The 16,562-nt window shown below is 40.0% G+C and overlaps 1 protein-coding gene across 3 annotated transcripts in view; it reads right to left on the bottom strand.

Moving 5' to 3' along the window:
* The window catches only part of CERS6 (ceramide synthase 6), a 235,840-nt gene that overhangs the window by 109,284 nt on the left and 109,994 nt on the right, over nt 1-16,562 (bottom strand). For all 3 annotated transcript variants that reach the window (XM_045032350.1, XR_006582637.1, XR_006582638.1), the window contains exon 4: nt 11,278-11,335. In XM_045032350.1, the coding sequence (XP_044888285.1) occupies nt 11,278-11,335 (58 nt within the window). The remainder of the gene's footprint in view (nt 1-11,277; nt 11,336-16,562) is intronic.

Genomic DNA, 16,562 nt, shown 5'->3' with positions numbered 1-16,562 from the left:
TTGCTGGCTGTCTCACACGCTCTGGAGTTTTCATCAATTACTAAAGAGAATTTCTCACCACTCAAAGGATCTTTAATTGCAGCTTGGTGGTGAGCGAAAAATGTCAGGCAAATATTTTTCTTCCAGCCAATAACTTTCTGGGCAAGAGCATATTTGTGAAGCAAAGCTAATAAAAAGCTCAAGCCACAGACAACATTCATTGGAATTGCCTGAAAGCATAACATGAGCACCAGATCATGTGAAAATTCCACAGCTTCTTTCTTTTGTCTTGTTTTTCCCAAACAGGCTTCCATTGAAGCCTGGGCTATCTTTGCTTGATGTCCTTTTAATTTCAAATGTTCAGTAATACGATTTGCCTGACAAGAGATGTCTGTTTTACAAACTGTGCAGTGCAAAATGTCCTCATCACCCTTTCCAAACTTCTGCACCATTTTAAATTCGAGGTCAGGGTATTCACTGCTGGCACCTGTGACCCCTGGGCAGTGAAGTTCAAAACTGGGACCACAGCACCCACTGTCACAGGAAAGGGGCACTGTGGGACAGCTGCCGGAGGACCGTTAAGGGTCGACACAGGTAATGCAATGCCTACACTGACAGAAGTAGGTTGACTTTGGCTCTGCATTGTTTTGGGGAGGAGGGTGTTTCTGCATCAACGGAATGGGGCACCTATATCAGCAGGAGACAAATTTATGTGTGGACACATGCAAATATAAATCAAAACAAGACGACTTAAGTCGACCTAACTCTGTAGTGTAACTCTTTAGTGAAACCCTGTAACTGGTGATATAGAATGAAAGTTTCAATTTTTTCCAATACATTTCATTATGCAAATGGCAGTTATAGCAAACCACCTCTTACAATCAAGTTGCTCTATGAAAAACTGACTCTCCCAGAAGAAAATTCCACTACACAGATATTTTTAACACATCTGTAGTTATAATCATCACCACATAAATGCCTACATTTTCCCAATCAATACACAAATTTTACTGCATTGTGTAAACTGATTTTATTATGCACCTGTGGATGTCACTAATCCTGCTAATCTCTTACTTCCTTAGTGGACAGCATGCACAACAAATGGTCAAGAGGTGCAGAGACCAAAAAAAGAAAATGGTTAAAAATGGAGTCAAACATATTCCAGCATGGTGTGGAATATTATAAAGTTTGTGTTGTCTGTCAGATACGGGGCATCTGATTCCACATTTATGGCTCCACCACTCATCGCTCAAAGTGATCACAATAAAACCTTTACAGCTCTCCCGGAGCGTCTCCCAGGCATACACATGCCTGCCATGAGAAAGGCAGAGAATGCATTTTCACCCAACATCACAGCCCAGGTAATGGGCAGGGTGGCGCAACATCACCTCAGGAGCACCAAGAACACAGGCTGCCATTTGGAGCTCCTCGGCATATAGAGGCTGCAGACCCACTACTTAGACCACTCTAGTGTTCATGCAGTTGGCCAGCTCCACTGGCCAGTTCATAAGTGTTAGTGGCGGGGAGAGAGGGCATTGACATGTCTCCTTTAAGGCACCTTGAGCCCGAGGAAGTAGAGACTACCCTAAGCACAGGAACGGGGGTTCTATCTGGCCATTAGCAGTCCGCACATGGAGAGAGGTGGGGAAAAAAGAACCCCACAACTTGGCTTTAAGTTAGCATATGTGACATGAATATGTCCTTTATGTGAAATTTACACTATATCATTGCTTTCTTATTGTTTCCAAATGTAGCTAAATTATCTGTAAAAGCCTGTAACTGATCAACAGATTCAGCCAAATAACACCACTGGATTAGTGTGGCTCCTAAAAAACCAAGATACAGAGCTGCCATAGGCATCTCTCAAGCACGTGCCACAAAAATACAGTTGTCTCTGGCATTTTTCAACATGACCAGTTTATCTACTCCACCAGTGATCAGATCTTTAAAGCAAATGACCACCAGCCCCCAAAATGGCCCTACCGTGGTCCTTTTCTAACAAAATGTCCAACATGCAGTTTCAGGTTTCTCAGCTCCAAACCAAGTATTCTCATTGAAGCTGGTCCATGCTCTTTTGCAACTTTGTAATTTTCATGGGCAAAGATGGAAAGGAAAAAGGATGCAGAGGCTATGGGATGTCAAGTATCCAGGGGAAGAGCTTCAGTTCCACATCTTCTTAATGCTTTTGCTTTACAGAATACCGACATACAGCATAATTCCAAGGTCAGGCTACATGCTGTGGGTGAATTCCTAAAGTCCTTACTCTGATTTTATACAGGGCTTGATTCTGAACTATTGACGTTAGTGGAAGTTTTAGTATTGACTTCAGTGGGAGAAGAAGCAGGCCATTCACCCTTAATCAAGCAAACTCCCACTGATTTCAGTGTGGTTTTTGCTTAAGTAAGGACTTTGAATTTTGGCCCTCTGTCAGTGATGAACAAAATATTCTAATATTATCATTGGAGCTGCAGGTTTTATTGTAATCAATCTTAGGGGGTTGCTCTGTAAGTCAATGATCAGTAGATAATGTAAATTGAACAAGCTGACTTTTTATCAGAGCTCTTATTACTTTGAAAGCTCAGCTGCAGTCAAAAGGGAAAAAACCCATATCAATGATCAGAATGGGAATAAAATTAGTTATCTTCTGCTTTATGCTCCAGATCTCAGTGATTTATAAGACATAAGGAACATCACAGCACATTTATCATCTTAGATTAGTTCTGAGTAGTCAAAAGCACACATTGTTTTTCTGTGAGTACCAGACATGATGCCATCTCTTAGGAGAGCCCTATGGCAGATCATTACTTCATAATTATTCTTCACACTGGTGTTGGCACTAACAGCACAGAAATCAAGGGAATTACATCAGGGATTAATTTGGCCTTTGGTGTTCTAAATCCAGATCTAATATTATCCCTATATGGATCATCTAAGAAGATGAAAACTCCTTTGATGGAAGAGAAGTCTACTGTTCACAACTCTAGCCCTGGTACTATCAAGAAGGAAATATATAACCCTAGTGTACAGTCACAAAATATTTTCCACAGCTGTCCTTACTATGGAATTATTTTGGAACAGTCACCAACTAAAAGTAAAAATACATATTGTAAGCAACTAGGTTCTGCACACTGGCAGATAATTTTGCCTTTCATCCCAACATGGCATTTTCTTACCTTATTTCATTACTGAAAAGAAATTATTAAAAAGGTAAAAGATGGGAACAGGTAAACCCCCCCCAAATGCCCTTATTAGATGCTCTTTCACTGAGGTTTCTCTTAGTAAATACTTAATAACACTATAGTACTTAATATACAGTGCCAAACTGAAAAGTCAGTTCAAGTCAATGGATTTATTTCTGATTTAGGTCAGTGTAACAGAGCACAGCATTAGGCCCACAGATATGCTGGGAGCTGGGATGGGTTTTTTCTAACCAAAACAAGGATAGGTTTTCTCAAACCTTCTCCAATGGCTGACAGTGCCACCAGAACCCCTAATGGAATTAACACCTTGCACTCTATAGTATACTTGTTACTCTTATGTGAGAGAGGACTTAAATGTATACCCCAATTAAAAAAAACATATTAAGAGAACCAGAAAAGTGCCACCATGGCTAAACAAAGTAAAAGAAGCAGTAAGAGGCAAAAAGGCATCCTTTAAAAAGTGGAAGTTAAATCCTAGTGAGAAAAAAGTTTCCAGGGGGAATATAAGGGTGAAATTCATGGATGGATACCATAGGCCAGGGAAGGCTAAACCTCCCCTAATCCAGGCTGCGGCCCCGCCCATGCTCCACTGGGAGGCCCCTCCTCGCTCCTCCTCTCCTCTGAAACCAACGGTGGCTCAGCTCCAGACAGTGGCCAAGGTAGCTCAGGCCAGGCTAGGGGCCTGGCTGGGACTGGTGCCATCCGGCAGCCTGGGGGTCGGGCCGGCCAGCAGCTCGGTGCTCGGGCTGGCCAGTGGCTCGGGGGTCTTCCGGCCATTGGCAGGCTGCGGCTCTGGTGGTGGTGGGGGGAGGGCTTGGGTGGAAGGGGTTTCACCCACTGCCCATGGTGAAATTCACCGCTGTGCAGAGAGCCACACCAAAATAAAGGCCATCAAAATTGGTTTAAAGTGGTACTTAAGTGGTGTACAGGCCTATTACTGTGTATAGGGATGAATTTCACTCTAAATGAAAGGTATGAAAAAAGTATAAACACAATTGTGGGAGACAATAAAAAAGTATAGAGACAATAATTTATCACACAGCAGCTGAGAAAGCACCCAGGTTTGGAAAGTCTAGCATTACAATCCATGCTATCAAACTGAGTAGATTGCCTGTCTGAGAAAATGTGTCTAATGCAGTCCTCATTAAACAAGAAGTTGTTACCCAGATTAAGAAGGCATGTGCTGCACAGTGCAGATTGAAACATCAAATCTGGAACCAGGGTACAATTACAAAAAGCTCAAGTTAATGAGTATTATTCTCTACTGATAGCTACCTTATCCCACACCTGTAAAACATAGGCAAGTTATCATCAGCACAAACAGAGATGGAAAAATTTCATCAATACTCCTTCAAGCTACTATGGAAATCACATGGCAAGATAATGAGGTTCTCTAAGAGAGCTGCGCAAGCTGCACTTTAGAGACACTTATCAAACACAGCTCTTAAGGTTAGCATATTTCAGGTTCCCCAAAAGAGGACACTGCAGAGGGAGAGGGAGTTGGGAGGAGGGTATAGTTGGGAGCTCTGGAGAGGGTACCTGCGGCAGGAGTACTCACTGGAGGTGGGGGACAATGTCGCTCCCTGTCACGGTGGCAGGGTGGCTGGTGCAAGCCCAGGATGCAATGATAGCATTCAGTCAGTGCCTCCCTGCCAGACCCTCTCACCAGGGCTGGGAACCTGGGCCTGGGTGGGCAGGATCCGGCAGCCGTGGCTGTAGGGGAATGGACCAATCAGCTGCCGATACAGGGGAGGGACCGATCGGGAAGCAGACCATTAGGGGCTCTTTCTGAGCTGTAAAAAAATCCCAGGCATTGCCTGTTATTTGAAAAATGTGACCGGACAGAAGATGGAGGCTCAAAAACAAGGCAATTTCGGGAAAACCCAGATGTGTTATAACCCTAACAGCTTTACTGGACTGGACCTGTCCCCCATGCAAGAGACAATATACTCTCAAATGCTGAATAATACACTTACTGGGCAAAAGATCAACAGAGAGAAAAAATTACTTAGATCTTAAAACAATCAAATTTCCCATTCTGGCATACATAGCAACATGTGGGAAGCTACAGTGGCAAACCAGTTTGCCATGAAAAAGTAATACCCAAAGCAGAGAATTTGGAAGAGAAATGGATTGTTCATCAAGAGAAGAAGATACTTTACAAGCAGAGTACAAGTCGCAGGCACATTTAGCAAACCATATTACTCTTCCCAGCCCAACCTTTGGGAAAGCCTCTGACATAATTGACTGGATCCTTTAACTCTCCAGGAGTTCACAAATGCTCTTTCCAAACTAATTATCTTCAGCAAGAAGATCAACCAACCACCTATGCATACGTTCAGTCAGAAGCACTTGAATGCAGTTTCAATGGTTATACTCTATTTTAATAATACTGTGGATATTTGAAAGAAAAGTACAGCAAGTATTGAAAAGTCAGATCTGATGAATCCCAAATGGTTTATACATTAAGCATTTGTTTGGATTTTAAAGAGTCAAATGAACATGTAAAACTTGGTGATACATTGGTGGCATGTTCCATCCTATAAGATGTTGTAGTTGTCAACTTGATGAGCCTGTATAGATCTTTGCTGGAATTATGTCTGTGACGCTGGCAGACAAGGTGCCAGCTCTTTCCGAGGCTTTAGACCTCAGCAGAGCACTGACAAATTTATTGCTGGAAACCAGTCTGTTTCACCAACGTATGGTTGAGTATGGTTAAGATGGATATTGAATTTGTAACAAGGTATTTAGGATTTAGAATTTATGAAATACCTGTAAACTGCTGTATTCAGTAATCTCACTTATATCTGTATCATCTGCTATAAGGTAAGATTTAACTTTTTGCTTTGTAACTGTAAGAATGTTTGCTCTGAAACTTTGAACCCACTCAGCAAGGATTGTCTCCTGCCTATCAAAAAGGTCTATCAAAACTAAAGGAGCTATTGTGGGGCATCACAAAACAAAGACTTTGTTAACTGCCCCCTCATGCCCACAAAGAGGCTATGTGCAAAAGGGTTTGTCCCATCAGCTTGAATGCTGGAAGGAGAAATAAAAATGGCTGACAAGAAAATTTTTCATCTTTTGCTGTTTGGACTCTCACAGGGACAGTGCTATGAAACAAGAACAGGAGTACTTGTGGCACCTTAAAGACTAACAAATTTATTTTAGCATGAGCTAAACATTCAAAAACCAGTGGGAGAACACTTCAACCTCTCTAACCACTCAGTGACAGACTTGAAGGTGGCAATTTTGCAACAAAAAAACTTCAAAAACAGACTCCAAAGAGAAACTGCTGAACTCGAATTAATATGCAAATTAGATACAATTAACACTGGCCTAAACAGAGACTGGGAATGGTTGGGTCATTACACTAATTGAATCTATTTCCCTATGTTAAGTTCTCCTCACACCTTCTATGGGCCATCTTACTTATCACTTCAAAAAGTTTTTTTTCCTCCTGCTGATGATAGCTCATCTCAATTGATTAGACTTTTCCTGTTGGTATGCATACTTCCACCTTTTCATGTTCTCTGTATGTATAAATATCTCCTGTCTGTGCGTTCCATTCTATGCATCCGAAGAAGTGAGCTGTAGCTCACGAAAGCTCATGCTAAAATAAATTTGTTAGTCTTTAAGGTGCCCTGTTCTTTTTGCGGATACAGACTAACATGGCTGCTACTCTGAAACCTGCTATGAAACAGAAGCAGAGATCCCCAAGGTCAATCAAGGTTAGTCCTAAAAGACATTCAGAGTTGACAGATTACTACAACTCTCTCACTTTTTGAAACCATAGATTGTAACTTATTTGAGTATACATAGAATCATAGAATCTCAGGGTTGGAAGGGACCTCAGGAGGTCATCTATCCAACCCCCTGCTCAAAGCAGGACCAACCCCAACTAAATGCTTACCTTGTAATAACTCTCTCATTTCTTTTCTTAGTTAATAAATACTTAGATAAGTTTACTATAGGATTGGTTACAACTGTTGTCTTTTCTGTGAGATCTAAGGTACAAGTTGACTTGGGGTAAGTGACTGGTCTTCTGGGATCGGGAACAACCTGAATATTTTGTGATCTTTTGTGTATCGCAACCATCTATAGCTAAGTCCAGCTTGCCTGGATGGCAAGATAGACTGGAATGCCCAAGGGGACTGTCTGTGACTCCATGGCAAGACTGTTATAGTGCTTTATTTTACTGGGTTGGTGAAATCTAATTATAGACCAGTTTGGGGTCTTTGCCCTGCTTCTTGACAGTCTACCCTGAGGTTGGCACTCACGGTCATGAGCCATGGTATATACACACTCCTGGCTTCTCCAGCCTGCTGGACCAAGTATATGGGCATTGAGCCTCAGTAGACTGTATTACTTAACAGACTGCACATCTCTACTCTGGCATTGGAAAACTGATGCTGAGTAAGCACTAAGAAATCACCCTCTCTGGAAGAGATGGCTTTTCCAGAAGGGAGGATCTGTCTGTCAGACACAGAAGAGATTTTATTAAGCTCAACTTTGTTCTTTAACTTTATAAATGAAGAATTAAGTGAATCTTGCAGTTCGTTCACTAAGAAAAAAGCAGAACAAAAACAACCAGATTATCTACCTCAGTATTATGATGAAGCTGAAAGGGCTGAAAGTGAAGTTCAAGGAAAAATATATTGTGGCTTTGGATTCCAATAGCTGAATTTCATTCTTTGCAAACCCAAACCTCACTCCTACGTACAGAGACAACACAGGCTTTGATCAGTGTGAAAGATCAATAATTCCATCATTTTGCTTTAGTTCCTGGGGTCGACAACATACATTTAAGGGGGCTGATGTAAGTTACACCATTTAAATCCAACGACAATAATAATTCTGTTCATTTAGGGCCTGCGCGAAAGCTCACCAAAGTCAACAGGATTCTTTTCATTGATTTCAGTAAGTTTAGATCAGCCCCTTATTGCTTAGGGTTCAACTGCTCCACTCAATGGAACTATTCTCATGAGTTACTGTTCACTGTTATGAGTACAGGGTCTACAATCAGACCGTTAGAATCTATATAGTGGCTGTACCCCAAACTGACACAGAGCTGTCTTCACAACAGGGTTGATTAATATAGATTATTTAAAATTAAAAATTAAAAATAGATCTGATTTTATTTAAATCAGATTTTTTATTTAAATATATTTTTCCTGTTAAAAACAAATCTGTTTAAAATTTAATCTGAAATTATGATAACCTCTGTTAAGGTGTAAACTTGTAATAACCTATTAAAACATGAAAGTAAATAAATAAAAATATGCTGCATTAATGAGCCTTCCCCAAATTTTAATAAGTTAATGAGTGCTGCTTTTTGCTTATTTAGAGAATTAGGGGAAAACATCTTTAACTGTTGAGGTCCACTCAAACTTTATAAATGTATCACATAATGCTTCAGTAAGTGTATTACTTTCAGTCTTTACCCTGGAGAGAAAGCTGATATTTACATTTTCCCATATGTAAGTATTTTCATTTTCTGTGGTGCAGAAGAGCTTTTGCCTTAATTATTTTTCATAGTTCAGTTTGACTATGAGGTGCAGAGAGAAAGATTATTTTCTTCATTTGGACTAGTTCACTCAAAGTCGCGAAACTGACTGGCAGCTAAAAAAAGCAGGAAAGCTTGTTTTCCTCTTGGAATCTCTGAATAAAAACTAGGTGGGAGGGGATGAACTCTAGTAATTCTAAAAACCTGAAGGATGCAGGGCCAGATTTTAAAAGATATTTAGGCACCTAAATATGCAGATAGATGGCTCATGGGATTTTCAAAAGTACCTACATATGGTAAGTGCCTAACTCCCATTGATTTCAACATGAGTTAGGCACTTAACCTGATTTGGTGCTATCTACATCTTTAAGTACCTAAATATATTTGAAAATCTAGCTCATGCTAACCGTCAACAATCCATTAATTCTTGAACTACAGTTAATCCTTCCTGTGGTTAATAAATCAGTTAGTTTTAAATGAGAAACATATTTGATTAATTTACTTTTTTTCTTCTTAAGTATCCAGCACTTTTAAGATAGTTTTGTTTAACTCATAAAAATAATTTTTAAAAGTTGTTTTTGTGCATTTTTAATTGAATTCTAATTTCCATCCAAATGCAACTTGACACAAATCTGGAGTAAAAAATTAAGAAATGCATCATCCAGCATTTTCTAATAAAAATTGGAATAAATGTATATTAAGCTATATCATTACTTAAATAAATGTGTATAAATAGAATGAATCTTCGTGGTTAGCAAAAAGAAGTACCACATTTATTGTAAAGGCTTCAGCTAGTTGCAAATCAACATATTCTAATGGTTACCAACCAATGAGAATAACCCTTTCTTTAGGCATATAACTAAAAAGGACAGATTCAAAACAAGATTAAAATCAATTATTTAAATCAAGATTTCCTGCTTGCTGATTTAAATAAAATTATTTTTTTTAAAAATCAGTGTTTTAAATCACTTTGATTTAAAACTCAGTCCACCCTGCTTCACAATATTATAGCATAGGCTCAGAAATGTTGTCTGACATACTATTATGTTTCTTGCAGACAATATCCTGTGAGCTGGAAAAATTTCAAAGTAATAGATCCAGGGATAAAAACAGGGTTCCCTTCTCATTCCTCAGCATCACATCACTCTTACTACAATAACAGAATAACTCCACAGCAAAGTTCAGCCCTCTGAAGAAAGCACTATATCGACCATATCCTACTAAGACAATAGAAACCAGTCATGGAATATTCCCTTGCATTATTCACCATGACAGCATTCATTATCACCTGTTTTGGCTTTTGATGCCACAGCCATAGAAGAGGATGGGGAAGTGGAGTTTTGGAACATTATCTGGAAGCTTTTTGCCTGCACAGTTCAGGAATACAAGGTAAGTTTACTTAGGAGCAGCTCTTTCTCCTCCTTGTTGGAGATGCAGCATATATTCCCATTAGTGCTGGCCTCAGACAACTGGCTGAGGAGATGGCCATGTTCTCACTCTGCTTGGGCATATCCCTTTTAGAGTGTGCACATCTGCTGTATTGCCAGTCTCAAGCATTCCAACCTCATGAGGCAGATCTCAAAAAATCATGGAGATTGGCTTAAGCAGCATGAATTTAAAGAAAGAAAAAGAAAGAAAAATAAAGATGGAAAGATCTTTTCATTTGCCATCTGGCTACTAAGCCTTTATGATGCACTTATGTCATGTTTTCAAGCTTTTCTCCAAACCATGAAGGTTAGAACTGTACTTTGTTTTAAAGGAAAGCTGAGATGTTCACGGAATCTCCCAATTCCAGCATCTGGGGCTTTAAGAAAACATAAAATATGTCACAAGACTTGCAGTAAAACAGAGTTTGCAATACTGCAACAGACTCCATGGCCAAGCTCATTACCTCCTGAGCCGGGGTTAAGGGAGCAGAATTCCCTGGGCTTCCCCTGTGAAGTGGGGTTGAGAGCAACCATTCATTTCTGATCAAAGAATCCATAGGAAACTTCCTGGAGAGTCCTCTCTCCTACATGGGTTATTTTCACACAGCAGAACACAGGGCCCAGCATGAGAACAATCTAAATATAATCATGCTTTAAGTATAAATACATCCCGTATCAAGAACCATGAGCAGCCTAACACCTATTGGGAAACCAGGGATGTTGTTACGACAACCTTTTTGGCATTCAAATGGTTTTTCCAAAGTTCTCTTCTTTTTTGTTTAAGTAGTAGTAGTTTCAAGGGTTCTCTGCAAAGTACCAATTGCAACTTATTTTGTAATTCAAACAAAGCATATCTTTCTTAGTGGTGATCGATGATTTTCTAAACCATTGCTATATATTGTACATACATACACCGCTACCTCAATATAACGCCACTCGATATAACACGAATTTGGATATAACACAATAAAGCAGTGCTCGGGGGGAGGGAGGACGGGGGCTGCACACTCCGGTGGATCAAAGCAAATTCAATATAACACAGTTCCACCTATAGTGTGGTAAGATTTTTTGGCTCCCAAGGATAGCGTTATATCAAGGTAGAGGTGTATAACTTTAAACAGATTTGTAACCAGTTATAAAATCACAATACAATAATGAGAGTTCCTACCTTTTTCAGGAACCGGACTCCATAGGTAAATATATAAAGGTAAAATGTAAATTTCCACCTGCAAAAGGTAAAATAGATTGACTCTATGATCTTAGGTTTACATATTTTGCAGCACAACATTTAATCTCCCATTACATCATAAGCTTAATGCACATCAACCAATCAACATAAATTCTTTTCATTCAGAAGATTGTTTCTAATCACTAGGGCCTTGATTCAGCAAAGTTCTTGAGGACATGCTTAAGTCTTGCTGAAATAAATGGGAGTCAAGCACTTGCTTAAATTTAAAGTTAAGCACCTGCCTAAGTGCTTTCCTGAATCACAGTCCTGGTATTTTGTCTTTTTATGCAATTACGTTCTTTAGGACATATTTGCTTCCTTTGGCCCAAGCTGCAGGGAGTTTTGCCTGAGTGCGGATTGCAAGATTGGGTCTTTGGCTAAAAAGCAACTATTAAAGCACCAAATTTTGGCTGATTTCCTTATGTTCAAAGAGCTTTTATTTTCATTTTAAACTTAATACATAGGATAAAACCTTCCCTGTTGTCAGACCAGTGCAAGCAATTAAGGAAGACATAAACACCTCCCAACAGTGCTTTTAAACTACGTGCCCTTCTCATATCTCAGCACTAACAAGAGAGTATTTTATGCTTTCAGCAACTAACATATGAGGTTTCTTAGATTATAAAAATATGCTCTGCTGTAGGGAATAGCATCACCCAAGTGAGACTGGAGCTCTGTAGTGGGCTCTAACTACTAGCTCCTGGGGTGGGAATGGCTTTTTCCCAGAGGTCTCAAGTGAACAGTTGATAAGCACACCTGCAAATCCACATATGGTTCACTCCCCAAAAGTTTTGTTATTATTACTAAGCTGATAGAAGCTCCTAATTAAAGAACGTTCCTAACTTTTCCACTCCCCCATACCCTTGACACAGCAAGTTTGTCTTTCGGGGGCTCCTTCGGGAGAGGCAGGGAAAGAACAGATTAGAACCTGGGGGTTGAGGGATGCACCAGTGCAGCTGTAGCACATAGTGAAGATGCGAGAGGCGGTAGCTATATTGACAGGAGAAGCCCACCCATTAACATAGTGCTGTCTACACTGGGTGTTAGGTTGAAATAACTGCATTGCTCAGGGGTGGATTTTCCACCCCCCTGAGCGAAGCAGTTACACCAACATAAGTTGGTAGAGTAGACCAAGCCTGAGATGCAATAGAAAGCCCAACCAAAGTCCCAGCTGCACCAGCGGGAGTCTGACCCACCTAACAATGTCCTGGTAAATCAGCCTGAACCAGACACCGTCTGCCTAGGAGGTGGGTGCCAGACCCAACAAAGGACAGAGCCAAACAGATCCAATCCAGCCAGAGAGAAATGAAGAAGGAAGCCAGCCAGAATGGACCCGTGATTACCTGCTGGTACCGGTGCCTGGCTCAGAAAATAGAAGTCACTGGGAAGTGGATGGAGATTTCGGCAAGGCCTAACACAACATAACTTCTGGAGGAAATTGCTAGATTCCCGGGAGAGGCAGGTGTGGCTACACACATGGGAGGTAAACACCAGTAGCTTACAGTTAGTGATGCTTACAGAGGCATAGTGTCATAGGGTGACAATGGCCCTTTAGGAGGAAAGAGGCCACTGCACCTGTGACTTGTCAGCTATCTCCTAACTGAGCTTTAAGAGAGGGCACCTAGGCCATACAAGTGGTACAGCCCAACAACAGAGAGAATCAGTTAGGACAAGGGCAGAGGAGAGCTGCGTGGTTTGATCAGAAAAAGGGCAGGTGAGAGCTACCGGACACAAAGAAACTTCAGGAGATCCTTGAAGGAAGCTGTAGATGGTTCCTGGAGGAAGACTGAAGGCAGGAGAGCAGCAGAGAGTTTTGCTGGCTGACCTCCCCAGGCCAGAAAGCCAGAGCTGGAGAGGGCTGAAGGCCAAAGAGCAGCAGAGAGAGTAGACTGCTGGCTTGTAAGTCAGACAGCCAAAGCCAAGGGCTAGATAGAGTTGAAAGGAGGAGATCAGTGGAGGGGCCTGCTCACTGACACCTCCATGACAGAGAGATGGAGCCAGTAGATGGCAGAGGGCTGAGAGCCAGGGTGGTCCCATGGGGAAGAGTGGGATTGCACTCCAGCAGGAAAGGCTAGGGTGGTTTTTCTGTTAATGGTACAGGGGAGGACCAAAGAAGAGCCCAGATAATGTCGAAGACACCAGTGTGTGGTATGTGCTGTGTTGATGGACTGCACAAGATGTGGAATTTTAAGGACTATATACACTGGGTACTAGAATTGGAGTATGTTTGAGGACTTTATAGACTATTTTGAATTATGTTTTCATAATAAACCAACACCTGGAAAGGTATTATTAGATAGGAGAGCTGTCATGGAGTTATTGGGGACTCTAAAGGAGGAAAACTGAGGAAGGATATACTGGTTGTGCCTCGGCCTGCTGCAGGAGGGCCCTTAAGGCGGATCATCTTGTGAGAAATAACTTGGGCTCAGCATGGACTGATTTAAATCACTGGATTTTAATAATAATTTAAATCAGCAAGCAGGAAACCTTGATTTAAATTCTGTTTTGTATTTGTACTTTTTAGTTGTTTTCCTAAGGAAAGGTTGATTCTCATTAATTGATAATCATTAAAACATGTTATTTACAACTAAATACAGCCTTTACATTAATTTTGGTGCTTCTTTTTGCTAACCGGGAAGATACAATATATCTATTCACATTTACTTAAGCAATTATATAGCTTAAGTTACATTTATTCAGATTCTTAATTTTTAATTTTTTTTTATCAAGTTAACACATGGTGAATTTACTAAATGATTAAATTTTTACTTGTATTTTGTGTCAAGTGCTATTTGGATGGGAATTCAAATTCAATAAAAAATAAAAATTTAATTTTTGTTGTTAAATAAAACTACTTTTATAGTGCTGGATACATATAAAAAAGGCTTAACAAAAAGTTTATCAAAATGTGTTTGAATTTAATGCTGATTTATTAAATGAAATATTTTATGTAGGTAATGAACTGAACTGATTGCTTCTGGTAAGCGTGTCTTTCAAGAGTTTAGAACCTTGTAGAGCTCATCCTCTCACACTTAGTTTTTATTCATAGTTTAGAAAAAGAAAACAAGCTTTAGCAGCTCCCAATTGGTTTCTTAACTTTGAATGAACTAAACATTGAATTGAAGTAGCTGAAATGAAGAAAATAGTCTCTCTATACCTGCAGAAGAGGCTACTTTCATCAAAAGCTGGTTTTCAAGAAGAAGGCTCCAGTTGCTTCCAGCCGTTCAGGGATTTGACTTTCTTTAAAACTTGGCAGCAAATATGTACTACTTAGTATTAATTTTGTATTTAATTTAAATTATTAATAGCTTATAACAAGTTTAGGCCTTGATATAGGATGTCACTTTAATATTAAATAGAATTAAAAAAAAACCCACATCTTTAAATTTAAAAAATCCCAAGCTTCATTAACAAGCGATACTAACATTACTGGAGGAAAGAGCTAGCTGATACACGAACGAGCACTAAACATCTCGAGTAAAATGTACTATTTACTATCTTCTGTCTGCTCAGTAAAATTGTTTGGTTGCTGTTAATTGCCCCTGAAGCATTTTAGTGCATTTTTGGAGCAGATTCTAGGGAAGGCACGTTGCTTTGTTTAAGGGGAGTTCAGGCCACCAGTATACAAGCAACTAAAAGGAAAGGTCAGATCTAGTTTATAAAAATATAATGAAGGACAAACTGAGCAGAAAGTGTATGTAAAAATGCCAGTGAGATTCAAAATGTGACTGGTCTAGCTGAACAGAAGCAGCCTCTTGTTCATCTGTAAGATACAGAGCTGCAGAGATGAAATTGCTTAATTGGTATTACACAAATATTGGTCCTCTCACGAGCTCGGTACTACCAGCAACATAGTGTGTATGATTCATGTTGCCACATTCCCCAGGAACTACTGCACAAACATTGTATTCAGATAAAGAATGTCGCCTCTGGTATTGGAAAGTCTTCTAATCATGCACAGGCAGGAAATAGTCAGGATAGTGAGATGAAGGAATGTAAGTTTCCTTATGAGCCAGGTCCTGGCACAGTGAACCTTGCTCCAGAACTGCAATTCATGTGGTGGAGTTTGCAAGACTGTACCAATGTAAATTAATCAATCAATCAAGGGGAACAATTCAAAACTATCATGTTTAACTCCATGGAAAATATTACTGCTGACACCCTTCCCCTTCCTCCACTGCCCAGCCACCTCTCACTTATACCAAGTGTGAGCAGTTACAATAACTACCTTTCAGTGATAGTTGTCTGCTTTAAAAACCCCTCCTAATATGATCTTTGTTGCATTTTTTCTCAAGGCAAAGTTCATAAAATTGCTGTGGTCACTTGCACCTTGAGTACGAAAGACACACTACTCCACACAGACTGAGAAAGCCTCTCCTCCAAGCGATTCATAGACTTCTGACATATGTTCAAGGTGAAGTTTTAAATGGTTGACCTCTGGGGCTCCACCATCCAAACAGTTCTCTAAGGAGACTTCTTTTGCTTAGCCCTGCAGAAGGCCATTGAAACCTGTGACTGCCGTATTTTGCTGCAGCAGCCACTGCAGAGAAAGAAAACGTTTCACCCTGAGATGTGCAGATCTAGAAACACTGATTTCCAATTATGAATGTGCACCACATTTTGCATGGGGCCCATTATTTTGAAGACAGAACATTGAATCATCCTGAAGTCTAATGAAAGACAGCACAAAACTCCCATTCACTTTAGTGGTGCAAGGACCTCACGTATATTCTTATTACACAAAACCAGGCGCCAGAATTCATGATGAATTCTGTTCACAATGAGTTAATCAACAACCTATAGGGCTGGACAAGTTGTTATAAAGAAAAATTGTTTCAAAGACTGGCAGAATCTGCATCAATCAACTTTTGCAGTAAGTTACTCCATTAGCTTTAGCTGTAGAATGTCTTAAGCTTGCTCTCCGAACATATGAAACAGAACTGCAAAAAGTTTTCTGTTACTCCATGTCAGGCAGCTTTCAAAGGAAATTTTGCCTGGTTTAGCACCAAGGATGAAATCCTGATCCCCTACATAAAGCCCACAGGCTCTCTCACGCCATTTATGTATAGTCCTATGTTGGTTTATTGTTTCAATTAACAGTAAAACACTTGAGACCACTGTCTGGGTAGACACATTCATATTAGCTATATAATTAATATCAATGTTAATAACCTGAATTCATTTAGGTTTGGAAGAAAAATAATGTAATTGACTAACAATTAACA

This window comes from Mauremys mutica, chromosome 10 (assembly GCF_020497125.1).
Source record: "Mauremys mutica isolate MM-2020 ecotype Southern chromosome 10, ASM2049712v1, whole genome shotgun sequence".
NCBI classification, from domain to species: domain Eukaryota; kingdom Metazoa; phylum Chordata; order Testudines; family Geoemydidae; genus Mauremys; species Mauremys mutica.
This window is presented reverse-complemented; position numbering and strand designations above follow the sequence as displayed.